The sequence below is a fragment of the Caloenas nicobarica genome, chromosome 14 (assembly GCF_036013445.1).
Source record: "Caloenas nicobarica isolate bCalNic1 chromosome 14, bCalNic1.hap1, whole genome shotgun sequence".
Taxonomy (NCBI): Eukaryota; Metazoa; Chordata; class Aves; order Columbiformes; family Columbidae; genus Caloenas; species Caloenas nicobarica.
Window position 1 is genome coordinate 14,340,971 of NC_088258.1, and position 27,345 is coordinate 14,368,315.

At 40.9% G+C, this 27,345-nt stretch overlaps 1 protein-coding gene across 1 annotated transcript in view; it reads right to left on the reverse strand.

The window, feature by feature from the left end:
• Positions 1-597: 597 nt before the first annotated feature.
• Positions 598-27,345, reverse strand: part of GRIN2A (glutamate ionotropic receptor NMDA type subunit 2A) — a 173,372-nt gene continuing 146,624 nt past the window's right edge. Inside the window, exons 11-13 of the mRNA XM_065644678.1 lie at positions 18,040-18,227; positions 4,034-4,272; positions 598-2,388 (exon numbers count right to left, since the gene is read on the reverse strand). Coding sequence (XP_065500750.1) covers positions 598-2,388; positions 4,034-4,272; positions 18,040-18,227 — 2,218 coding nt within the window. The remainder of the gene's footprint in view (positions 2,389-4,033; positions 4,273-18,039; positions 18,228-27,345) is intronic.

Below are 27,345 nucleotides of genomic sequence, written 5' to 3' on the forward strand. Positions count from 1 at the left end.
TTCTGTGCTAACACACTATTATTTTATTTATTGAGGTCCCAGGGTTTGGGGTTTTTTAATTATTATTTGGCTTTGAAAATGATTATGAAGCTAAAATATATTTTTGAAACCCTAGCTTTCTGTTCTCTTTTAGAGTCTCACATTTGTAACTGTGCAAATGCATTCCTAATTCTTTTTGTCTGTGTCATACTACATGCATACCATATTGCTTATCCAGTGCTAGAAAATCATTAAACATTTCTAAGGACAAACGTACATTGAATGATACTTAGCAACATAAATTAGAATAACCAAAATAGTAAAATAATTAGATACAGACAGCATAGTTGCCAACATATATTGGGGCTATTTCAGTACAGCTTGCCATTTATATACAATGCATACATAAATGGCTATTTTTTTATCCTTTTCATCAAGACATATTTTAAAAGGATGGTTAAGAGCATACTAGTTTACCTATTCATGTACAAAAGTACACTGGGAAAGGGAGAGGTTTACATATCATTTACCATAGCAGGATACTGTTAAAGAATAAATTCTCCCCTCTAAGATGGTGGCAACTATTTTTTCCCTATAGATGAAGTGTTCATGGAAAATTTAAACATCTGATTCAATGCTAGGCATTTTCTTATACACGCGTCTATTGCTACAGGAATTTAAAACCCTTGGAGTTGAGTACAAGCTATTCCTATTTGCAACATAAGGCAAAACATGCTCTGAAATGTACATGTCATTATGGATCCGACCATCCCTGGAAGAGTATGAGGCTGTAGACTTTATAGATGACCTTAAATAATTATCATGTCTTCCTCTCGTTGGTAATGAATGTTTATAAAGATCAGCTGGACTTCGCCTAAGAGATAAGTGCTGGTCATCACGAGACGGGTGCAGGAAGGGATTATCATCTGAGTGAACAGGATACAGGGACTTGCTCCGCTTACTGTCCTCCAGAGCGTGAGTGAAAAGTGAGGCCTTGTTGCCCAACAGTTTGCTTGAGGGCACGCTAAACATGCTTGCATACGGACTACTTTGTAGAAATTTCTCTCTTTCTTTCAAGCTTATACTACGAGAAGGTCTTCCAATATCAATTTCCCTAGACTTATCAGCGATATTATCGAAAGAATGTTGCCTGCTAATCCTCAATTTATTTTTTTTTTGATATTGCAGAGCATTATTTTGTGACCAGCTATGCTCATATATTTCTTCAGGAAGTGATAAGTTCGTTGTGTCCTGCAGCATCTGATCTTCTTCAATATCGTAGAGGTTCCCCATTCGCAAGCATGCGTCGCATTTATAGGGAGATCTGCTCGAATAGTGTCCCGCGTACGTGGGCACGTTGGAAAGACAGCTCCTGCAGTGGGTGGAATTCTGTCTGTACCTATCATTCACGTCAACAGGGGAAGCATTCTTATCTTTTAAAGTGTAGTGCTTTGCATAAAGTTTATACTGCTCATTATTTGGAAGACTGTCTTCGTTGTGCAAGGGAGTCCTGTTTGCATGTTCTGCTTTCCTGTAGTTGTCATTGTGATCTTGATAAACATCAGGAAACTCTATAGGTTCTGGAAGGACGATGTTTTCGACGTACTGAGGGGTGTCCAAGCGGAATCCTGGCTCCTTGTCAGCATCAATCGTGTAGATTTTATCCCGTGGAGAGCTCTGTTTGGTTTTCAGATATGTCAGTTCCACTTCACTACAGTCTTTTGGGTATTTTGATGCTACTGTCCTTTTTTTAAAATTGTCCTTGGTTTTGTGGTGCTTGTTGTTGTTTTCAGGTTCCATATGGCAAGTAGCTCGGCTTGACGTCTCTGATACATCTGAATGGACAATCTCTTCGGGAAGGTATCTTTGGCTTTTCAAGGAAAGCTGCCTGTTTTCATCTGACCCGTTTTCTCTCTGGGAGCCTTGGCTCTGACGTACAGATTCTTGACGTAAAGATTCAACAGATTTCCTCCAGAGCTGCCTGGGTCTGGAGTTCACTTTTGCTTCTGTTGTGACTGCAACCTCTACTGTATTTGGATTGGACTCATTCAGTGTGAGAGGATGCTGACCTTGGAAAACATAGTTGTTAAGATTGTCCTTGTGTCGATTGCCAGGAAGTGTCTGCAGTTCACTCATGTTGTCACCAAAAAAGTTGTCCTTTGTCTGAAAGGATCTGTTATCAGAAAATATCAAGTTTCCCTTATCCATGACCATATCCATAATCAAGGAACCCCTCTGAATAAAATCAGCTGTTCTTTTGGGGGAGTTAATTCTTGAAGGATTGATATTGGTCATATTTTTCGCTGTTCGCAGTAGTTTTAACATATTGCTTTGGGAATTGGTCAAAGAAAAGTCAGGAGACTTCTTTTTTTCTTCAATATGTACTCCATGAATGCAGCTGTAAATACCCTGTAACAGAAGTAACAAATTAAATCACTAGGTGTAAATTTGAAATACTTCCATTCTATTTTTAGTTAGCAATAAAAAAAATTTAAACATTGCTTATCTAATGACTGGAAAGACTAAAAGTACATATCTATCCTTTTGTTACTATTTCCTTGCATCGATATGGAAGAATAATTTCCACCATATCTGTTGGAACTGTAAAGAAGAAAAATTGCCAGTGGTCCATGTTGGCCTCCCCTGCTTATTCCAGAAAACAAGATTAGAAGGGACCCTAAAAGGTTCCCATGTCTCATCACAACATGTAACTAACCTTCAGTAATGGAAACTATTATTTTAAACCAGGGATTAAGTTACCCCTCTAAACAAACCTGCAGTCAGGCTATTTGCTTGGAAGTTAAGGTACTCTTCACTGTCACTGAAATAAAAAGGCTCCTCGTCATGGTATTTTAGCTCTTTTGTTTCCTATCCTGGCACATATGAAAAAGACACAGCTCTTTCTGAAGCCTGAATTTGAGTTTATTTTGAGCAAAAGGTTGAAATCCATCCTTTAACTTCAACCTCTTCAGTCCTCCTGTGAACTCAATTGACATTTCCGACCCTGTGAACTTGCAACTCTCAGAAATTTGCCTTTGAAATAAGTTCTTTTCTCCCCTCGCATCGGTAAGGAAAATTTCACATGTAAAAGGCCAAAAGTACAAATTTCAAATATAAAACGAGAAGGTTAAAGTGTATATGCTTCTCTAGACAATCCCTAACAGGGTAAGGCAGAGTCTTTTTAATGCAGTTCCAATACAGTCCAATTTACTCAACAGAGTAATTTCTGCACATTTTAAAGCAATTAGGCATTTTAGTATCATTTTCAATTCTCCTCAGCTATATAAAAGATCCACCAAAGTCAATTAACTAATAAAAGTACTGGTTAAAAAAAAAAAAAGGACCAAAACCAACTCATTTGTCAAAAATGTAAGAACAAGCTCATACTTCCCTTATTTTACAACAAGTATCAGTTATTTGGATATGTAAATCCAGTTTGGGTTCGCAAAGTTATCATTGAAATCTGTCTTAGTGTCCAAGCCAAACATAATGACACTTGTATTTGACCTTTTCTCATATGGTTTATTCAAGTTTGCTATCAAGAAAAGCTTATAAAAACATTCCAGTATATTTTTACCACTTAAAATCCACCTGTTTAAGAAATACACAAAACTGAGAGCTAATGCCTGTCATCAATTTTGTTGTGCTTTTTGTTGGTGGTGGTGGGTTTTTTTGTTTTGTTTGTTTGTGGTGTTTTGTTTTGGTTTGGTGTTGTTTGTGGGGGGATTTTTTGGCGGAAATCAATCCATTTCCTGTATCCGAATAGCTCCACCATTTCTTCATCAAAATTTCCCTTAAATGTATTTGTTTTCAGCATTTGATTACTGATTATCCTGGCAGATGATAGTTCATACCCTAGAATAATCCAATGGAGAAAAGACCTCCCATGGAGTACAAGTGCATCCAAAGCCCATTGACTATTCTAGAGCATCACACTGGTGCTCTAACATGTACTTCAAACGCCCAAGTAGGAATAAAAGGGAAAATCATGTTTTTGGGAGGCAGGGTTTATTCTGTCTATTGCCCGAAGGGGGAAAATGAAAGTCATACTAACCCTGCTGATTGAGAACAACAATCCCGGCCTATCTGAGCAGACTCCAGTGAAGCAGAATCTAAGTTTCCAGTAAAATAAGTGCTCCCAGACAAAGGTGATTAAACTGAGAGCCATGGCTGCTGCAAGCATGTAAAACACTCCTGCCATATTGTCGATGTCCAGCTGGCTGCTCATGACTTCGTTCTTCTCGTTGTGGCAAATACCCGTCAGCCACAGGGTTTCCAGCTCTTCCATTTCCCCTAAAGAGCAAGGAGTCAAAGCAGAATGCAAATGTTACTGCTCACAGGATTCAAAAGCCTTTGCAAGTTAAAAATACAGCACCATTTACTGCTGCATTTGTGGAGCACTTTAGTCTTATCTACTAAGGATTTGCAAATATAGCAGATTTGCACTCACGGCACCCTAGTTTCAGATGTCCTCAGATTTCATAAATAACGTGGGAAGCCGGGTGCTCTAGAAAGCAGGATCTGTGATTTGGGTAAAACTTTCTTCTGGTTGCTATAAACAGTGCACCCAGGAGAGCTGCCTTTGCTGCCCAGTGGAAAGCACGATCACACCAAAACCAGCCAAGAACGGAGTTTAATAGAGAGACAGGACGGGCTGCAGTGACAGACACAGGGATCAGGCACGTGTCCTGACACACAACCAGCTCCCTCCTCTCCATTTTCTGCACTTGTTCCTCCCCGATCCACTCTGACTTTTCCCTTAAACGTGGCAAAATAAATTTCACATGTTCTCACCATCCCTTTAAAACACGGCAGAAGAAGTTTTTCTTTCCTATTAGTCCCATGATAATCTTGTTTCCCCTTTTCATACAAGTTGCAACGTTCTGGCTGGACCTCTCCTGACATGTGTGATCTCTCTGTTGTCTCTGGTATCTCTTGCTCCCTAGGGCTTGGGTATCTGGGGATTTGATTTATTAGTGTTCTTGTCTCTTGTGTTATTTTTGATGTTGAACAGCTACTAACCAGATAACCTCATGAAAAACCTTACAATCCAGCTATCTATGTGTGCTTTGAATCCACACGTCCCTTCCATACCATATTTTTACTCCAGCCTCCCAGCCAAAAAAAAGATGGTTTTGAATGTTGAAGGACCGTCCACCCAGACAACAAAGACTAAACGCAAGTTTAAGCATTCAGCCTGAGCAGCAGCCGCCAGGTCCCGCAGCCTCGCGATGCCGCGCCGGGCCAGCTCTGCAGTGCCATCCGTCACATCTCCTCCCAGACTTGGCTGCCTTTCAGTAACAGGTAACTGATTTGGAGACGTAATTTTAAACCACTTTCTGATCTACAAGCGCTTTAAAAAGAAATTACATTATTTATCAAAACTCTCTGTTTTTTCTCCCCAGTAGTACTTGGCAAAGCAATGACAGTCACCACCACTGGATGTAAAATCACCCAAAGCATGATGGCTGCAGGTCACAGTAATGTCATTTTGGAAAGAAAAAGCTTGACCAGCTTTACTTGTACAGCACAGGCAGCCAGTGAGGAAACATAGTTATACATGACGCAGTATGAAGAAAGTCTATTGTGTTTCACACACCGCTTTTCTATAGAAAATAACTGTCACTTAATGCCTGGGTGCTTGCATGAATACAGTATGTGCCTTTTCCTGATTAAGTTTTTCCTTTTTTAAAAAAAAATTAGTATTTTATTGTAATAAGCAGTATCTCTCAAATACAGTTCTCCTGGCTTTCTGCCTCTTTTCATTTTCTGTTTCCCCCCGAGAGGTGGGGAATGCAGTAACTGCCCACCCTTCCCACGGCATGTACTCCCACCCAGCCGCGTCCCTCGTGGTGCCCTGGACACCCCCTCTGCTCCCTGCTGGCCCTCTGGCTCCCCCACCTTTCATCTCACAGTCTCCTCAGGCCTTCTGCTGCCGCCACTGACTCTCAGACAGCGGCACAAAAATAAATGGCATCATCGCGTGCCCGGAACAGAGCGGTCCTGGGGTCTGGTTCTGGCTGTGCCACATCCTCACTGCCACTGAAACACCTCATGTGCTTCCAGCCAAGGAAGCAGATCCACTCGCTGCCTCTGTTCCTTACTCTTAGAATCTGTATTTCACCCATGAGATTTGGCCTCAGATGGAGGACGGTGTCCCTTAGCAGTGTTCGCTACTGCCAACACAGACAGAGGTGTGCGAGCAGCTGTCACTGTTCCTGCCAAGTCTGGTTTTCATATTGCATGATATGATTAATTTTCAAGTGTTTAGTGTTGTTCTGATGCATTGCGCGTGTATACATGCCTTTTTACTCTCTTGGGGATATAGTCAGCTGAGGAATTCTATTATTATTTTTTTAGGTCATTAACTTCATTGTTTCTAGAAGATACAGCAGGCAATACAGAGGGCCAGAGGGTACGGTACTGAGCTGGCTTGGTGTGTTTCACAGTTTAGGATACGGCTTCAATCTGCGGGAAGAATTCTCACGCTACATATCCCTAATCCTTACCCAATGATAAGAAAATGTGTTTTCACTATTATAATCCATACATCATTGGAGTAAAGATCAGAAAAACAACGGCTAGAAGCTGTATTGACATTTCAGCCACCTTCAAGCTGGACTAGCAGATCAATGACCTGCTGCGCGGGAGCATTTTGCAGGACAGCGCCAGGGCGCTAGGAAAGCTGCAGCCCACAAATAATCCAGATGTACAAGTTGCAAGTGGGACACAAGACTGTGAGGGAGAAATTGTCTCTCACAGAATGTGAAGGAAAAATTGAAGTAGAAAGGAAAAGTACTGAGGTACTTTAGCAAAGGCATTTCACAAATTTGTAAGACATATTATTTAGTTCCTAGTTAATTCTGAGTTTAGTTTTGTGCTTGAAGCACGAACTGAGCGTGTACATCTGAAAAAGGCAGCGTATCTTCTCCCAGATTACAGTGCTCAGTCTTCAAAATACCTATGAGCATCCCCAAAGAAGAAACTCAATCCTAATGAATCTTTTAAAGCCTTCTAATCCAGGACATAGGCACAATAAATTATTAATTGCACCAGTGTAGATATTGCACTGTCACTACATAGATAACTGGGGTTCATTATTGCATTTCCATATCTTAGAACATTTGGATTTCTTTTGTTCTGCTAAACCTCAGTGGACTGTTCCCCTCATTTCTCTTTCAAGTTCTCCCCAAAGTCTACGAATAAAACTCACAGAGGCCATAGAAGAGAGAAGAACCCAAGTCCAGAGAGACAGCAGGATTTCTGGTTTGTGCATTAGTAGCTGGAGCTCTGACAACCAGCCCTCATTACTTCCCACAGGAAAATTCACATCTCCCAAGACCGTCAAACATCAATTTGATTTGACTGCTGTGCCCTTTTACAATTCATAACAAAATTCATGAAGGAATTTAAACCTCTTTTTTATTACTGTTTCCTCTGCGCTTCTTTCCCTTCGGCATGTACACCTAAAGTAACTATTGATAATCCACTAACCTTTCCAAAAACATCACTACAGAAACCAACCAAGCTTGTTTTGAGTGGAGATAAATGACAGTGCTTTGGCATGCTATGAAGAACAAAGCATCCCCGAGTCCCGCAGATCCTGCTCTGCAATATCCCTTCCATTATATCTGACATTGACAGAAATCACTGTTAATTAATATCCAAAAGCAATCCACAATTTTATAGATTGCAAAGCACTGTGAATCACTGGACTGTCATCTTTATTAAATTATAGTATCTGGGAATGGACAGATTAGGCTGGTAAATCTGGTCTATGTATATAAATCAGTTACCATTTACAGTATATATTTGTACATACATGTGTATACATATACATACATATATGTGTATACATACACACAGAAACACAGACAAAACTGTTACTAATTTAAATGTAATAACCCTTCAGCATAGCTGACCCTATAAAACTGGCAAAAATGCTTATTGCTCTTCCTGCTCATTACACTTTACCCAGGATATTTACAGAAGGCACAACATTTTTATTACAAAATCCTCAGGTATGAGGAATTTTTTAACTAGGGTGTCAATTCATCCCTTTAAAAAATCAGCCTCTTCCAAACTTGCCCTGGAGCTGGAATGAAAACCAGTGAACTTTGAGGCTGGTTAAACTTTGGCTCAGAAAAAAATATAGAAAAGAATCAAGTCCTTCAGAAGGAACATGGTTGTGTTGCAAACCCTTTTGGGTGATCTGACTTGTGAGGCAAATACAGGGTGATGACATCTATAGCAATAGACTAGTCCTGGCAATTGAAAGGCCAGGGATCAGTGATTACCAGGCACTGGAGAGGAGTTGTCTCCACATGTGCATAATTCTCATCAGCAATAAGAGCCTGAAACCTTCCATGAGACAGACCTTGGAAATCTAAGTCAGCAACCTCAATATATATAAACGCCCGGCCTGAAAGAACCAAGTGCTAATGGAGTTCAAGTCTGCAGCTAATTGGGGGGTCTCAAGTTACTTTTAAATATTAATCAGACTTGTTTTAAGGCTTTTGGTTTTCACTTCAGGCACTTACTAAAAGTAATGTAACGTCACAATCATTTTCTACCTCCATCCATGTGTGGACTAGATTAACAATTAAATGACTAGTGGCGGATTTCAGCAACAAAGTACATCATGACACTAGCACAAAATTAGAAAACGAAGAGTTCCAATATATTTGATTAAAAAATCGTGTTTCTTTTTTGTTTAATATGTTCACAGTATATTTGACTTGCAAAATTCACAAATAACTGCATGGTGCCTCCATTAAGATATTTTTAAAATTTCTATAGTGCTGTATCAAAAAGTCTGCCTCATAGTGTAAGAATCAGTATAAGTATTTTAAGGATCTATATTTCAAGCAGTGTTGAGCATCTGCACAATTCACTCAAAACACAGTATGGTCTTCTCTAATAAATTGCAAAATTCTCACTATCTCAGTGGTAATTCTAGACTATTTACAACGGTTTTAGGTTACAGCGTGAACGGTGCTTAATCCCTTTGTATTTCTCTGTGCCATTTGCTCGGAAACGGGCCACTTGGCCATTCTGACTCTGACTACCCCAGAACACCTTTTTTTCCTACATTTTAGTGCAACACCTCTAAAGTATTTGACACTTCATCATTCTGGCAAGGAGTGACAAACTGTCCAGTGCACCCCCTGAAACATTTTTTCTCAATAAAAACCATCATTATCCGGACACAGAAAAGAGAGAGATCAAAGGGTAGAATTACACACTTTCGCTTGTCGCAGCCCTCAGTATTTTCTGCGGGCTGTGGGAAGCGTCACCCCCGGAGCTGAGGGACATGCTGCCCTTCCGCAGGCCCTGTCACCGTCTCTTGGAGAAGTGTCACCTCGCAGGGGCTCTTTAAGAGGGGTCACTGGCATCCCCACATTCCCTTCGCTTCCCAGGCCCAGCATCTTGTACGGACCTGGCATCCTCCCTTGGTTCTCAGCTTTGCTCATTAAATCACCTTCCCAAGAGAAGCAGCATCTTCCCAAGTGATAGACCAGCCACAAGATACTGATGGTTAAAGCTATCTACCTTATGGGTCATTTCCTTCATGTTATTTTGTTTCCAAGTGTTTTTTTCCTCTGCATCTATACGTGCTTCCAGGAAGATGCACACATACTGAAAATTACATGTTATTTATAAAAAAGAGAAATCCCCTAAGCATATAATCCATCATTCTCCATATCTACTTATAGAAAAGCAGTCTGGAGTAAGATTTTTTTTTTTTTTAAGAGGGAATAAGTTTTTCAATACTTGTCTGATGCCTTCCTCACGATTAGAAAAAAAACCCAATCTTTGTTTATCACCTGAATATGTCCCTAGTTACAAACTTGCCAGAAATAAACAAGGCCAAAGTTTTATAATTACATCCAATAAGAGAACAAACAGACTAGGATAACCTTCTTTGCTGCTTATTTAAAAAGAAAACAATAAAATCCATTCCAAGAAAGAAAGCGAGACCTCTGAAGCTTGAGGGGCACCTGAGCATCTCCTCCTGTTCTCCCTCAGGATACAAAAGTGTCCGAGATGGAGAATCTAACCCTGTATCCTCCTGATGGCAAACCCAAGAGCATATGATGACAGTCAGCAAGTCCCAAGCACCAGAATTTCAGCATCGCTGGTGGTGCCTCCATCCCCTCTCCAAATCCACAGCCAGAGGGGTTTTATCCATCACCTCCCCCCAGCTGCCGACCAGCACCAAGGGCACCATCCCAGCCAGCACCGCTGCAGGTTGAGCTTCATCCTGGGAGAAAAACACCCCCCAAAAATCAAAGAAAGCCCCTGATTTACCTCCTTTGATCTTCGGTCTTGGGAAGTAAGCCAAGCCTTGGCCTGGTTTCAGTGTGACGGGAATGCAGCCAGATTAAGCGCAGACCCATGACAGTCCAAACCAGCCGTCCCAAGCGTGGGACCATGGTGGATTTTAAAGCTGCTGCGTCCTACCAGCCCCCAGTGAAAAAACACCAGCAGGAGTTTGGACAGAGTGAGTGATGCAGGGAAATTGAAGGAATAAAATGGACAGAGATATGACTTTGGCATTAGCTCTGCACAAGAGAAATGCTTGTCAAGAATCCATTAAATAAAAATTACGGGATGGAAGAAAAGGCAGCAACATATAAACAGTGATTAGAGTCAAAGTATTGACTACGTGGAAAAGGAAACAGAAAATGTCCTTGTGAAGAATTTACTATTTATTTCTGTTTCATTTATCTGCATTCTCTGCAAGAACAGTCATCCTATCAGATGAGTAATTACATTAATTTTATAAGATTTGTAATTGGAAAATTGACTTTTTAAATTTGATTCTCTTATTATCCTCCAAATGATCAAAGTAAACTGCTAAAGAATTTGTTTTAATATTCCTATAAGCACTAACGTCTATAATTCACTGAGTTCCTATTTTTCTTCTTTAAAAGACAGGTGTCTTTCTGCCCTACTTTAACCATGTAGGTTAAAGCCATAGGTTCCTGGAGATAATCACTGATGGTTCACAGGCTGCCTCAACTACTTCCTTAGGTACTCTGAATGGGGTAATTTTCATCAAGTTCTTCCTTTAATTTTAACCTATTTAATTATTCTCACACATGAAGAGAGAAGAAATCTATTTTATATGTCCCTTCTGGATCCAGAAAAAGATTTTTAACACTTCAGGTGCTGTTTGGAAATGACAATTCCAGGGTGGTTCAGAGTGCCAGCACGTACCTTCAGCTTACTGCAACCCAAACCCTGGCACTGAGGAACAGCAAACCTTAAACAAACTGAGAAAAAACAACCTAATGGGGGTTTCTCTGACAGCGGCACTTCTCAAATGGGCTACTGCTCTCGTGAGTGTGGGTGGGAGATCAGATTTACACAGTGAGATCCACTGCACAAAGGCACTTGCAATCGCCTGAGCTCTGGAAACCCCGGTGCCAATGTGCCTGAACCAAATCCACCCTCCTCCGACCCCAAAAAACATGGATTTGCGTGAAGGAGAGCTGCCTGGAACAATTAATTCTCCCCTACACTGGGTTGTTTCACACACCGTCCCTATTGAAGTGTCGCCTGCGGATTCTGCAGGAACGAGCGCAGGGCATGAAGGAGAGGATGCTCTGCCCAGGGGACAGCGCGGCTGCAGCCCCGCGTCTCTGCGGCTCTTTGGTTGAGCCCAGCAGAGCTCCAGCCTCAGCACGGCCCCCAGCTTGTCCGAGGCGCAGGGCAGCCCAGCGGGAGATCACGGTGCACGTGACGGAGCAGAAGGTGCAAAAGCAACCAGGCTGGTGTGAAGGGTAAAAGGGGCGGTGACTCCTGAGCAAAGCTCTAACCTGAGGCGCCAGCACACAAGTAAGGAAAACTGATCTAAACCAATTATAGATCTTGAATGAAAGGGGTAAATATATGCTTTCACATCAGTCAGATGTAGGGCATCACCTTCAAATGACTGCGGCCGCACTAGCAGAATCACCTGCTTGTCCCAACCGGACAAACGGCAGTTCTCGGCTGTAGGGACAGGCTGTTTCACGCATGCTCTGGTGGCAGCTCCCACCGAGCGATGGAGGAGGCAGCACCCGTCACCTGGAGACTCCAACCTGAGAGGGTCTTTACCCTGAACGGAGGAGTCAGGAGCCAAATGGGTCAATGTGTGTTTGGTTCAATAAGCTCATCAATGCCAGTTTGACCTATTATATGATCCATACAGCAGCTTCTGGATGAGATTACATAAGAGCACAGTGACTTTTTAAATTCAGTCTGGATCCCCCAAAACAATGTCCTTTACTCTTGTTTTCTGAGTTATTTCCCCCTGTAAAAATAGAAAGATGAACACAGATGACTGACAGCAATAAACCTCTCGTGAGCTAATGACCGCACTCTACATGCCCCCGTTAATTACGGATGAATTAACAGGACCGTTAAGCACGACTTTCAATATTACAATCCCTCTAACTCTTGTTCAGCTACACAAACACCCTCCACTTACACACTCACACGCTCCAGTCACATTTGTTCCACCCACTGCTTAAGGAGGACACTAAATATATAAACAGAAAATCACTGGGATTGTGGGTGTATTCTGCCTGAGCAGCACGCACGGAAAATATGTCCTTATAATTGCGTACGTATTTCCTTCTCGGTCCTTAACAGCCAGTGTGAGTCACATTGCCGTATAATCTAAACAGCAATTTGGAAGGCTTATGCTAAAATATGAAAAAAATAGCAAAGTGCTTTCCTCTTCCAGATGTGAGGGGGCAAATCTCATTTCCACAGTTGCCTATTACCCCTAAGGAGTGGGAAGCAATTATCCACCCAGGAAAATAATTCTGAGTGTATTAAGCCACCCTAAAAGCACATAAAGATTAACCAGAACTGAAAGTTATTAGGAAAGGGATAACAGACTCTCTGTGGAAACTCAAACCAAAGCCAGTTTTCTTCTTTACGTCTCTGTGTCTCTAATTGCTTTAAAAGTTGCAGCGCTCCCGGTTAAGGGCTGAACGCGGCTGCACCCTCTGTCCCTCCAGCCCTGGAGATCTGTCCCCAGACCTTCTTGAATGGAGCCCATAACCTGCAGCAGCGCAATGGGTTACAAACACCTCACACAGCAGATGCTTGGCCTGGTCAGCGTCTCCCCCACTCCTCTCCAAACCTGCTCCCTTTACCCAGCATTAATCTGTTCCTTGTTTCCATCCCTTTCTGTTGTCATGGGCCTTTTATCCCTCTATTTCTGCTGCATCCCCCATAGCTAAAGGCTCCTTGCTGTCTTTCTCTCCATCCCATGCACAGTCTCTTAATCCCAAAGCAGCTTTGTCGTTTGTAGTTCAATAATCTCATTTGCTTGCAAAAGAAAAAAAAAAAGCCATAGAGAAAGAAAAATAAATTTTCCTCATCTACTAGGCACCAGTGATTCTGCTCCAAATCCCACAGACATGATGCTATAGGCTTCAGAGGCAACGCCTTTCAAACTACTTTGGAGTATATTTCTAGAAAAGTACCGCTCTGCTCTAAATGGCACCGTGCAGCCCAAGTCAGAGCAGTAACAGCAACGCCTGGGCGTTCAGACACCTGGCCAGAAGTTCCCGGAGTTGCAGGCTGGAGGAACACGGTTCCTGCACAGACCTTGCAGTCCAGCAGTTACAGACTTGCTAAATTACACATTACGTGGGCTTGTGCCTGAGCTTTACTGAGCACAGGGCAAGATGGCACGAAACAGCAGTTGCCAGCTGCTCGGGTAACGTGCTGGATTGGGGTACGTCCGCCTGCCCGGCTGCTCCTTACAGAGCTTTATGAAAGAAACCAAAGCACGTATCACACGATTCTTTCATGCACGACATTTCTGTTCTCTCACATCCCTGTGGCTGTGGGTGGAAGATCCGAACAAGATGATGTTGCTGCTTCTCTGCAGCCGTATCATTCCAGTTGCTTTTGCACTCCTGGATGCTTCTAGTTCTCAACAGAAGATTGAGAAACAGTCTTCTGTGTCTCAGTAGAAATATTTGTATTGCTCTGCTAAAAAAAAATCAATGAAAGTTTCATCTTGTGACCACAGCAAGCCAAAAAAAACCACGCAACCACCAGTGTGCTTGAGAGAATTATCCTGAAGATCAAATATTTTAAACAAAACTGTGGATGCTAATTGTCACCTGCAAGTTTTTGCAGATATTGAGATGTGACGTACAGATAGTAAGATGTACAAGACCAGAAATTCGCTGGTAATACACTTCACTTGTATTCTTTAAAGAAGAAAAAGCAACTTCTAACTCTTCATACCAAGAAGATTCCGTGTTCCAAAGCAATTATTCTTCTACTAAAAAATGTATATTTATCTCAGCTTCTATGTATATGAACCTGCATAGACCAAGTGATGAAACGTTTTGGGGATAATTCTATTTCTGACACAACTAAGTAGCTATTCTTTACATTCCTCAGCAACTCCTGCCCATCCTCCTGCCCTCTGTCACTTCTCCTCCTTGTCAGAGCAGCAAACGTGGCACCTTGTAGCCTGTTTCCTTCCAGCGAGACAGAATCCCAGAATGTCAGGGGTTGGAAGGGACCTCAAAAGCTCATCCAGTGCAATCCTCCTGCCAGAGCAGGAACACCCAGATGAGGTTACACAGAAGGTGTCCAGGCGGGTTGGAATGTCTGCAGAGAAGGAGACTCCACAACCTCCCTGGGCAGCCTGGGCCAGGCTCTGGCACCCTCACCGGGAAGAAGTTTCTTCTCATCTTTAAGTGGAACCTCCTGTGTTCCAGTTTGTACCCATTGCCCCTTGTCCTATCATGGTTGTCACCCAGAAGAGCCTGGCTCCATCCTCCTGACACTCCCCCTTTCCATATTGATCCCCACGAATGAGGTCACCCCTCAGTCTCCTCTTCTCCAGCTCCAGAGCCCCAGCTCCTCAGCCTTTCCTCACACGGGAGATGCTCCACTCCCTTCAGCATCTTCGTGGCTGCGCTGGACTCTCTCCAGCAGTTCCCTGTCCTGCTGGAACTGAGGGGCCCACAACTGGACACAATATTCCAGATGTGGTCTCACCAGGGCAGAGCAGAGGGGCAGGAGAACCTCTCTGACCTACTGACCACTCCCCTTGTAATCCACCCCAGGATGCCATTGCTTTCACAGTGTGATTGTTAATTGTCAGTGTAATTTGTCCACGCAGTACAACTATCCTCAGGATCAGAGCACTACACATGTAGCTATATATAAACCACCCAGCCTAAGTTTAGTTATCCCTAAAACAACCCTACGTCCCTCTGTATTTACCTTATTTTTTCTAGGGCCTACAAAATAAAAAAGAGGGTCGAAAGCCATTGACGTTAACACAGAAAAAGCATTGTGCGTTGAGAAGTACGAAAAAACACTCCTGCATGAACAAGTCATTAATACTTCAGTTGGGAGTTTTACATCAGCCAGGAAAAAATCACAGGAGAAAGACGCATGTAGAGGAAACGGAAAGCTCTAAAACTCTAAAACACATTTCAAAATACTATCTCAGCACTGTGCAAATGTGAAAGAGAGACGAGATCATGATTTTTGGAGGTGCAGTTAGATATACTTTTAAACAAATTACTTAGTCTTATTCAAATATACAGTATCATCCAAAAAGTTCTCCCATTATATTAACATAACATTCATATCAATAAATTGTGTTTGTTCAACTCATTAGGATTTTTTTCTTACAGTTATGAAACTCGTTAGATTTATATTCATTCATTGAAATTATTCCATACTGTGATGAATGCTCTATTACATATACTGAATAATAATGCAGTGCTGCTTCCAAGTGCTTTTCTGTTTTATAGGCTTAGTCTTAAAGAATCCTACAATCTGCAGAGGCTATGCAAGTGAAAGAAGTATTTCTGCCTTCATTTGTGAATGTCTATTTACTTAAACAACCTCATTCATACTCCACTGAGGCTTTCCCAGGAGTATCCTCATAAGATGGAACTTCCCACACATCATATATGTCCAACTGCTGTTCTTTTTAATAGTGCCCACACCATTTTCTGAACAAATTTAGGGATCTTTTACAGGGGAAAGCGAACATTTTAGCATTCATGGGTTGTTCAGAGTACTTTCTAAAGGTGCTGAAAAATACCAGTGAAAAAAATGTCATAAACACATCCGCAATCTCCACGGTTTGTGCACTCAAAACTTCTGTTTATCTTCTGAAGCAATATCTGCGCAAGATGAATGTGGGAGCAGATATTTAATGACAAGGTTTCATTCAACTGGGTGCCAGCTGTATCTATTGCAATTCTATAAATTATTCATATGGAAGTTTTAATACTGAGTTTTGTAGACAATTCATTTGTATTATCTTCAGCTACTAAAAATGAATTACAGATATAAGCATTCATATGCTATGTAAATCCACAGGCCAAAGTGTAAATACATGATAAGATTTTTCCTTCTTCTCTCCCATCCATTTTATTTTCTCCCTGACAGTCAGAGACAAAGTGATGCACAAAAAAGCAGTATCTTTGGTATTGTGATGAGCTTTTTCATGAATAGCTTAAAATACTTTCCCTTCTATTTCAATCGTTTTCTTTCTCTGTGATTCCATTTCTTTTTGTTGCATAAGAAATATCAAAAATGATGAAAGAATAAGCATGAAGAAAATGCAAGGTGAAAAGAATGAAAACCTCGGTGATGCTCTGACATCTGGAGAGGTTAGTCCACAACTAAGACACCTCAGATCCTCCTTCAGGATACAGAAAGTTTCTTCTTTAGTACAGGACAACTAATTCAACCTTCCTGATTCAACTTCCTCATCTAAAAACAGGTCAGAACTACAGCACCTAACACTTAATAGTATTGCACAAACAGAAAAATATTCTAGTCGCATATTCACAAATAGAAAAATAAAGCAAAGATTTTAACCAATTAATCGCAACTGTTTAAAACAAGAATATGTCATTGCGTGAAACCCAGCTTATGGGTCACCAATTAATTCCTCAGCAAGGTGAGCAGCATTTCTTCCACAAGCCTCTCTAAATCCAACACATCAGCAATGATGACACCAGTATGTCTCTATGCTCACCAGACAAAACGCATCAGTCATGATGATTACATCTCTTCCAGTCATTTAGGATTATAACAAGAACAAAATCCATGTGCAGGAAGACTAACACACTCACTATCTCCAGTATGAAAATTAATGTCTTGGTTTTTTACGGAACAGGAGACCATTATGCTAAGGTCCTGCACTTTGCCACTTAAATTGTCCTGTTATACAGAAATCTACTACTCTTAGTCTCAATGACATGCTATCAGTGATTTTAAGTGCATATTTATTTTTCAGTTGAGCCCTCTTTTTCACTGGCAGAGAAATGCACAGCTAACACAAGTATCTCTGTAAAAAAAAATATTACCAGAATGATTATGTAACACACCATATTCTAATCTGCTGCAGGATTTCAGCCATTCATTACAAATTTTTTTAACCAGCATATTTTTATTTGCATGCACATATGAAAAGCTTGAAGTTTCACTTTGGCAAAGAAAGATTTCTACAATCAAAATGTAGTTCAAGCGCCATGTGGAGAACAAGCCATTAGTACTGTCTACAAATACACCAAAGATGTGCGGGAAGTTTTCTGCAGGGCAGAAGTGCCAAGAGGACCTAGAATTCTTCTGCTTCTGTGCTAGAATGAAAGACAGCTTGTTTGAAATCCAATAAAACCAGTCACCTTACTTCAATCCCATAAACATTCTTTTACCAGAAGTATAAATAGATTAGGGATCACCCCTCTGTAATTGCTCAATGGCAAAATAAAAAAATACATTAAGAAATGCTCTCTAACACTGAGGCTACCATTACTTTGTGATGTATGTGAAAACACTTTCTGCAAATAGATGCAAACGTTCTGGGTGGTGAAGTGAGTTAGAACAGAGTGGAAGAGAATTCCTGTCTCGGCATCAAGAAATCATTTTCCCCTTTATTTTTGCATGTTTGGTTTTTTTGAAGACTGTAAGAAAGCGGTAATAAAGGGCTCAGAGCCACGAAAGCTGAATTAACTGTGCATACCTAAGAAAGAAAAGAAAGGAAACAGGATTGGTCCCTACCATCTCCAACAAACTGAAGGAGGGCGAGATCGATCTGTCTCTTCCAAGGTGACCCTTTCTGAAGCGCTATTCCATAGCCCGTGGTGGCAAAGATGTACCCGCTCCCTATGGTGACCAGTTTGCAGCCTTCGTCTCTGCCAGCCTTGTAATTCAGCACCGCCGCGTCATAGATGAAAGCATCCAACTTCCTGAAATAAAAGAAAACATTTTTACAAACCAAACCATGAGGGACAGCTGTTGCCAGACTTCTTTTGTCCTTGATATTAGGACCCTGTTGAATATCAGATGGATTCTTTGATATCATTAATTACATATCCTGCTCTGCTGTATCTAAAATTAACAAAAGGCATCTATTTTAGCGAGGAGAAAGTAGGACACATAGTTTTGCATTTCTATTTTAAGGAATGCTGTTAAAAAATACTGAGCAGGAGAAATCAAACTACAAAATGTCTTGCCCTGTTATCTTTGTATCTGTGCTTTCAAAATGGAAAATAAATATCTTGAGATACAAAATGATCTCCAGAAACAACACGAATGATAACAGAGGATTTAGGAATTGAAACAATAACCAATTAGCTTATTTTAAATACTGAAATAGACTGATAACATGACTTCAGCAGTTTTCCACACACACTCTTATTCTATGTTTCTTTCCAAAAATAAACAATGCAGGTGGAGGTTGAGTCCTTGCAAAGACAGAGGAAGGTATTGGAACATATCTGATACAGCTACCTAAATGCTGCTTAAAAATTATAGAAAATATTTCTTTATGATTCACAGTTCCAAACATATTATTTCTGTACTTGGAGAATAGCAGGAATAAAGGAACTGTGGAAAATTTCAAGCATATCAGCCCATCTACCTAAAAATATAAAAATGGGATAATCCCATTCTCTGAAGTATACAGGGAACACAACAAAATAGAGGAAAACAAAATCAGCAAGGAAAGGAAAACAGGCAATGTCCTTCAGGGATAATTTTTAAGCAGCACTGTAAAGCAAGAGTTACAAGAGACAGGTGTGTGGATATTTCACAAAATAAAAGTGCATATACTATATGCCAATAAAAGAGCCCCAGTGCATGACATGGAGCACTGCGAACATTCTCTGTAGGGATGCAAATGACTGAGGCTGGCAAAACGCTGTTCATAAACAGCTGGGACCTGTCTTCATGGAAAGGGAATTACACAAATAAATTAATTGTGAGACAAACAAGAGCATCAACTTCAATTACACTATATCAGTATGTAGCAGTTGTGAATTCTGTTGCTGTTGAAGTTTTGGAATCATGCTTGCCGCTAGCTTAAATTGGTTTACGTTGATAAAGCTTTTTCATTTATATCCACAGAACAGAGCAAGACCTAGGCATATCAGATTTTGTCTAGTAACAGAAAAAAACTAAACGAAACACAAAACAACCACACACAACCCCCCCAAAACAAAACAAACCACCCACAAACTTTCATGCCTGACATAACTCAATGTTTTTTCTTAAATAATCAATCAACGGATTCATGCAGAACCCTAATTTTTGTAGAACTCTAGATCAGATAGCAAAAATGTGGCGCTAAAAAATACCCCTGTCCATCTCACGTCAAACCAAGAGAAACACCAGGACAGAGGTGGTTGAATTTTGTCTGCTGTCATGAAAAAGTGAAGAGTGAAGTTCCTGTCACTGCTTTCTATACTTTATTGCGTCCGTTCAAGGATACTTACCTCGACAGTCACCATTCAAGTCCTCGAACTGGAATTTAATGAAGTAGTTGATTTAGAGCAAGTACAGGTGGCTCATGCAACCATCAAAAGAAATAGCTGGATCATAATTTTCTTTGTTTTTCCACTTTTTCCTAACACTCAGTCAGTGCAATCCTCTGCTTAAAAATCAGCTTAGCTCCATCCATGGTAAAAGTCTCTCTCCTGCCTTTCAATAGGTAACTGAACATGGAGAAAACTACAAGGTGATGTGTAACAAATACAATCTGGAAACAAGATATAGCTGGCTAATTGCCACTGAGGGTGACTAAACTGGAAATGGGCAAGAGGTGCTGGGGAGGAGATCCTGGGGTACTGCCCAAGCCCACGGGCTCCAACACAAGGCCAGACAGTCTTCTAAATGATGTGCTTTGGTTCAGCACTTTGAGACAATCTCTGGTTTGTGTAGAGAGAAAGAACAAAAATCCGCATCCTTTGGGAACGCACACAAGGGGAAAAAAAAAAAAAAAAAAAAAAGAAGAAAACAGTTTGCCATACCCTCAAGGTACTTGTGACAATTCTGATCTCCAGCAGACAACCGTAACCAATACAATCCAGCCTCATGGTTTTAGCCCCCGCAGTTATGTGTGGGAAGGACACTGCCCTTCTCGGCGATGCCTCTGGCGGCCCGAGGGGCTGGAAGGGAACGCTCCACTCGTGGGTACGGATACTGCTGCAACAAACCCACCCAAGTTAAAACACACACTGGAATTTGGCATCTGTTTATTCTGGGATTTATACTTTTGCAATGTAAGCTCATAAAACACATGCTGGTAAACACAGAGCCAGCTCTTCTTCTGTCAAAACAGACTCGGTCAGAAATACAGAGGAAAGAGATATCTGTGCTAAAGACTCCAGGCCAAAAGCCTTGTGGTGCTTCAGAAATCAGGCAGGTTGCCTCCTTAGTTATTCAGCAGTTTAGGAAAACCTTGGGAAAGAAAGAGAAGGAACAACCCCAGTGTCAGTCACTCACTGTGCCTCCCCCCCAGCTCCCCTGCAGAGTCTGGCACCAGCTGCAGTGCACACACACAAGGAAAGCAGGTTCTGAAGATGCAGAGAGCTTTACTTGAAGGTTTTCTCTCTACTATTTCTATAAGGTCACAATAAATCTCATTACGCAAATCAACTGAAAACCATGAGGTGCTTTACTGAGAGATGCTGAGTGCTGAAAGGTCCTGCCATCAGCTGCTGCCCAGTGCCTGAATGGTACATCAAAAAGCTGATTGCCCTGAAGAAGTCTTGCTGTCTACAAATATAAACTCAGGTTCAGAATATATTTTCTCCATTTCCAACATAAATCTTATAACCTCTCAAGGCTTAATTATCTCTTCACCATGTGCTAATTACAGAAGTACTATTCCTTGCAAAGCAAAGCTTCAGAACGTGCTGTACCCCTGGCAGCGTGGGCAGGGAGTCACAAGCCACGAGTGAAGCTCTCAGACGTGAGGACAACCAACTCTTCCATCACTAAGAGGTGAATTTCCAGACACCGTGACTTTTTAAGAGCTTTCAGACAACTTTAAACACTCCTCAGTAAGAGTTTCCAAAAAACAGAGAGCAAAATCTAGGCAAGTCTGATAATCAGGCCGTTTCCCAGTTTGCAAAGATGGCAGGAGCATCCGCTGCGGAAGAAGATGAAGCAGAAATCTGCGGGGAACAGCGAGGACTTTCCTTCCTGCCCCGTCTGGCTGGGGAAAGCCCCAGCTTTGCTGGGACGGGCTGGACGCAGAGCCCGGCCTTGGCTGCCCTTCTGGAGGCTGGACTGGCAAACCCGGCCCTGGGCTCGGCTCACCATGTGCCTCTTTCTCTTTTTCTACAGATGGACTGGTGAGCACCGGGATCTTTGTTCTCGTGGCAGCAAAATTCAGCCGGGCTACAGAGCTGAGAAGCTTTGGATTGGTCCGAGTGCCGAGCGCTCTGCTATTTAACTTGTATATTCACCATATTCACACCTTACACACACCCAGAGAGGCTCAACCTCCTGCAAACCTGAATCATGTAAAAATGAACCAATTAACTTGTCGTTTCAGCGCAGCCACTTCAGGGGGCGAAAAGCTTTGTGTCACATTGCGTAGGTTTAAACAAACGGCTAAGAATTATTGGAAAGATGAAAGAGAACTACAGAAACTGGAATGCAGCAAGAAGCCAGATTTATAAGAGCCGCCAACCAGCCAAACACACCAGGCATCTTCAGTGACCGCAGAGGAGGAGAGCACAGTGCTGTGACTCATCTGAGCAACCGGCAGGTTTGTAAACTTCCACAGAACTACCGCAATAGTCCTGGGTAGGAGAGAAAATAAACATTTTGGAATATTTGTATCACAGAGACTGCAAAGGCGAATGTCCTTCCTTATCTAGTAAGGGGGCAGGGAGAATTTTAGCGCACACAGCAGAGGAGAACGTCAGGTGTTATGAAATCATTCACTGGAATAGAAAGAAACCCACACGTTACTGAATGGAACAATGTGAAGTGGGAGGTCTGTGGGAAACAAATGTGGACAGTCTTGTACCTAGATATTTATGAGTAACCAAGAAGTATAAGAGTTGAAAAAACAGAATAGCTATTGCAGAAACCCATTCTTCAATCTGTTCCCATTCGTATTCAAAAATGACTGTGTAAAGAAAATTAAAGGAAAAGGTACAGAAAAGTAATTTCAGAAAAGCCGAAAACACTTCCCTATAATTTTCCCCATCTTTTTTATTGGCACATACCACCAAGTTCCTATGAGGAAAACTGAAAAGCAGGATTAGGAAAAAGCCCCTTTATTACTCACAGCTTCTTCCTCAACAAAAGAATTATAGCTCCTCTGGAAAATGTTACTTTGCGGCCTTAACCAACTACATGATCCTTCAGCAATTTAATTTTCTTGATAGCAAGAAGGGAAAAAAAATCTAAACCAGCATCTGCTCAGTAGACTAGAAATCGATGTCTTTCAATTACTTTATGTCCTGCTATGAGTTGTGTTGTAGTATTCAAAAAGTGAGAGGGATGCTTTAATGCAGTCCTGTTTATTCACATTTTTCTACTTCCCTGTCAAGGACTGGAGTCTATGGAACAAGTAATATTGTGTTTCCATTGTGGATCAGAGAAACTGGAGCATGACTCAAGTCACTTCCCAGTTTTTAACTACTGCAGTAAATCCAAACATACAATATCTATAGCAGAATTAATTTCTTGCCAAAGTGGGTACCATTCAGGGCAGCGTTCATCTGTCAGATCCAGTACATTAACTTCAGAATCCATTTTTCTCATGCTCATTTTTTTATGTTTTCTAACACGCCAAATATGTTCTTTTTGCAGCCAGCAAAAGCTGTGTATTATTACTGACAGAGATTTGACTTACACAAAACCAGAATGCGTGTAATGTAGGATGTATACACCATCATAGTAATTTGCTTGCACTGCATTTTGCTGTAAACAGCTGCATTATAATGACCTTTTTACATTATTTTGGACTAAGAGTACCTTCGAACCCAAATACGCACCTTCTGGGGGCTGTTCTGAAAAAATACAGGTCAATTATGTATTTAAGAATAATTATTATAAGTGATAGAAATTTTATTCTGAGAAAAGATAGTTAATTAAACCAGATCTATTTTTGAAATTTGCCTAGGTGACTTAAAAAACTAAGAGATGTTATTCCTCAAATTTGGTTGTAAATAAATGCAAAAGCGACTACAAAGATTATTATGTAGCAAGTGTCATACCTGTTTACTGAGGCTCCAGTCGTGTCTTTTGAAAGCACAATATTTGAAATTACTGTCTTATTACCAGACTGCAAGTCAGTAAATCCTCAAACGATGCTTCTAACAGCACCTTTACCCTCCTCTCTTTACTCCCAGCCCATCGTCAAGAACACTTTTACCTATTAAAGCTTTGTCTATTCATTTTCAAAACATTCTGCAAAAACTACTACTTTTCAGCTTTTTTGCTTTTAGAAAGAAATTGTATAGTCTGCAGAATAGATGATCTGTAAAGTAGAGTTTATAATTTGATATTAGGCAAAAAACTGGTATCTACTTAAGGCTGGATTAAACATAAGCATATATTTTAGAGATCATCAATACCATTATTGGGAAGGCAGTAAGTGCAAAAATACTGGCTTTAAAACACAATGGATTTACAGATGTATTACAAATGTGATAATTTACATTTTATCCCTTCTTCACGCACAGAAGGGATAAAAGAACGTATGTCAGGAGTGCACAGTGAAACAATGTCATACGTGCATCTCTAAAGCTACATCCAAAGGATGTGAAGCCACAAGGTCACTGAGGAATGACACGGCAACCAAGGGCAGGACGGCTGCTCTAAAGATGAGGCTTCAAGGAAAGTTCTCTAAAGTGACACTGTGATATTGCTGGAGCAAGAAAAGCTGATATTTAACCTTTAGCATGAGGGACTGATGATTCCTTCTACCCAGTTTTGACTAAAACATTTCAGGTTATCTGATGGCACTTCATCGCCAACAGGGACTTAATCTTACAGAACATATTCAAATAGCTCCTTGCAGATCTGAAGTTCACATACACTGGATGGATTCTTGACATCTTGACATTGCCAATTCATTAGGGGGAAATTTAACAACCACCCCACTGCAACGCCGCGGGTTAGCAGAGTTTAACCCAGTTAAATGATGAACTCATGAGCAGGGAATGAGCTTTCGACTTTTCTCCCAGCTCAAACCGTCCTCGCTTCAATCTTCATGCAGAAAACGCAGACACAGAATTGGAAAGAGGGAGCTCTGACAGACATGAACACCCTCGCGGGACGTGATGGAGGCTTCACCTCCCCTGTTAGCCCTGCCCAAAAAGCCGCTGTGAACCCTCCTGCATCCATCCCGGGGCTGCAGTACCTGGACCAGCACTTCCACACACAGGAGCCTCTGCTCACCACCCACCTTCCCGCCCCTGCAACACTTCCCTTAGCAACCACAATAATGCAAAATTTAGTGTGCCTGTATGATTAATTTATGCAATGGAATACTGTCCCACTTCAAGTCTCAGAAGCCAAGCAATGAAGTACTTGCAAAGCTTCAGTTTATCAAAACACAAAATTTGAAAAGTCGAGTAGGGGGAATGTATTTTTAGATTAAAGGTTTTGTCCCAGTTACAATAGCATAATGAAGGATAAATTCAGCACATTTCACCAAGCACCTGATCTCATCCTCAAATCAAATGAATACTAAAACTTAGAACAGCTTCTTCTCAAAAGAAGAGGGGTTAGATGGGATAGAGCTACTGTCACCTGTTCATTTCATTTCCAGGTAATTTGTAATATTTAAAGACATTAGATAGATAACTGCATTAGCTAAAAAATGGTAAAATAGACACAGGAGGTAACCTTTCCTCAAAAAAATCAGAAGAGCATTCATGTACTGAGGAAAGGAATTAGAAATCAATCTGTTTTGGTTTGTTTTCTAGAAGCAAGTTGATATGGATCAGCTGAACAGGAAAGACAAGTGTTTTCTTTCTTTGGTTTGCTTTGGTTTTTGTTGTTTGTTTGTTTAAAAAAAGGCAGCACATTTATGGCCATGAAGAAATTCCTTAAGATGTGACCCAGCTTAAAAGGACATGATGATGTCTGCTTCTGTTCATAGATAACTTGAAATTACAGCGGTATGAGCTTCCCCAGACAGTTCAGTGAGCACCTCCTCAGATCCCAATAACCTTCTAAATGCCAATATTAGTATTTGCCCGTTCTTCAAAGCATTCTCTATTTCCACTCCAGATATGAGGCAGAATGCACGCAGGCATAAAATATGATACTCCATGTAGGATTTATGGCAAAAGTTGCCTGAACTCACCAATGCCTCAGTTGTGATCCAGCTCAGTTTAAGATTTCATTTGACTGAGCAAATTAAAGTTCGGTTCAGCTTTCTTCTAAGGAGATCCCATGGTCCTCTCTCACAGCTCTATGGAATTTTTTATTTTGTCTTTCAGCCCAGCTGCAGAACTGGCTGCTTCTAAGCCTCAGCCTCCGAACACGTCCAAAAGTTATACCCAGAAAAATGGTCTACATGTGCCTTTGTATGGATGTAGAGCAATCCAGGAGCTAGTTAAATCAGTCTTCTAAGATGTTTTATATTCCTGCCCAGTGGTTATAAGTACCATCAACAGTGACTTATCTGAAATATTAATTTCTCATCTTATGTCACACAGTCACATTTTGGATTTATCACCTACTTAAAGGAATGATCCCCTGGCACAATAATTTGCCCTTTCAGGGTCTGACAAAAATCTTTTCAATTAATATCCTATAGATCTGATAAATATATGGACAGTAATTTTCTTAAACTTTTCTCCTTAATGAAACAACATTTAGAGATATAAATTGGATTTATCACTCAGTCCTTTCCTTTAAAGAAAAAGGTTAATTCCTATAATAAGTTTTGTTCTAATAACAGCAGATGCAGACGCAGGAAAATATTTTTCCAACCACACGTGAATAAACAAGTTTCAGATTCAGTAGTTTAAACTGGTGAATTTTGAGTATCCCAAAAGATCTCTAAGGCTTTCACACTTTGAAAGAGGAGAACATCATTCCCTCTTCATTAAGATCAGTACATACTTCACCTCCAGGCTGCTGTTCCAGTGATATCTCCAAAGTGTGACTGGGGCAAGGATCACTCGTCTAAAAACTCGTTATTTCAGTTGCTGTATTTGATGTTTTAATCCTGTTTTTGATGCTTGTGAAAAACGCAACACCCAAGCAGGCTCACAATAGGGATCTTCGATGAGCAGGCCATGAGAAAGAAGGAAGATGTCGTGTTCTTAGAACGATAGCTGGACAGCAAGGATTTGATACAGTATTTTAAAATTCAGTTGCATAAAGTAGTGTGTGTGCTAAAGCTGTCTGCAGCGCAGTTTCTCTCGTCATGTATCATGACAGGCATCCAGGAGGGTTGGAAGCAATGAATTATTATAGACTATGGACATCTCACGCTGCCCCAGTGACCTTCCCCTTTCTCACCCAGCCAAACTTCAGTCAACCATCTTTGGCAATTTCTTAAAAATTTGGTAAAATAATTGCTATATGTACTGGAACACCAGAAGTCTAAGAAAAAGGAGGATATTCTCAGTTACAAATACTGCAAGGTGCTGTCAGTCAGAAACAGTCAAAAAATATTGAGCCAGAGCCAGTAGATTAAAAGTTTCAAAATGTCTGTCTGCTGAACATTTGAGTTCCAGTTGCAAGCTGTTATTATCTGCCCACAAGAATGATGAACTCGTGCTTTTTATGAAAAATTAAAATACATAATTTTTCTCTCAAACAGGTAATTTCTCTCATAGCTTTCCCTCCTCTTTTTAGGTGAAAAGATAGGAATCACAGAAAACAAAAACAAAACCAAAAACCAGAAAGTTTTTCCTTTGACGAAAATTTTGATGACAATTTTTCTGTAAAAAATAAATTGGGAATACTGCAAAAAATACCGAACTGGTTTGTGCATCCAAATGGAGATGTCAGCTGGCTGCCTAAAAGACAAGTTTGGTTTGTTTTTGACTTCAGGCACACCACCACTTTAATTGACAGACCTAATTAAGAGCAGGACCT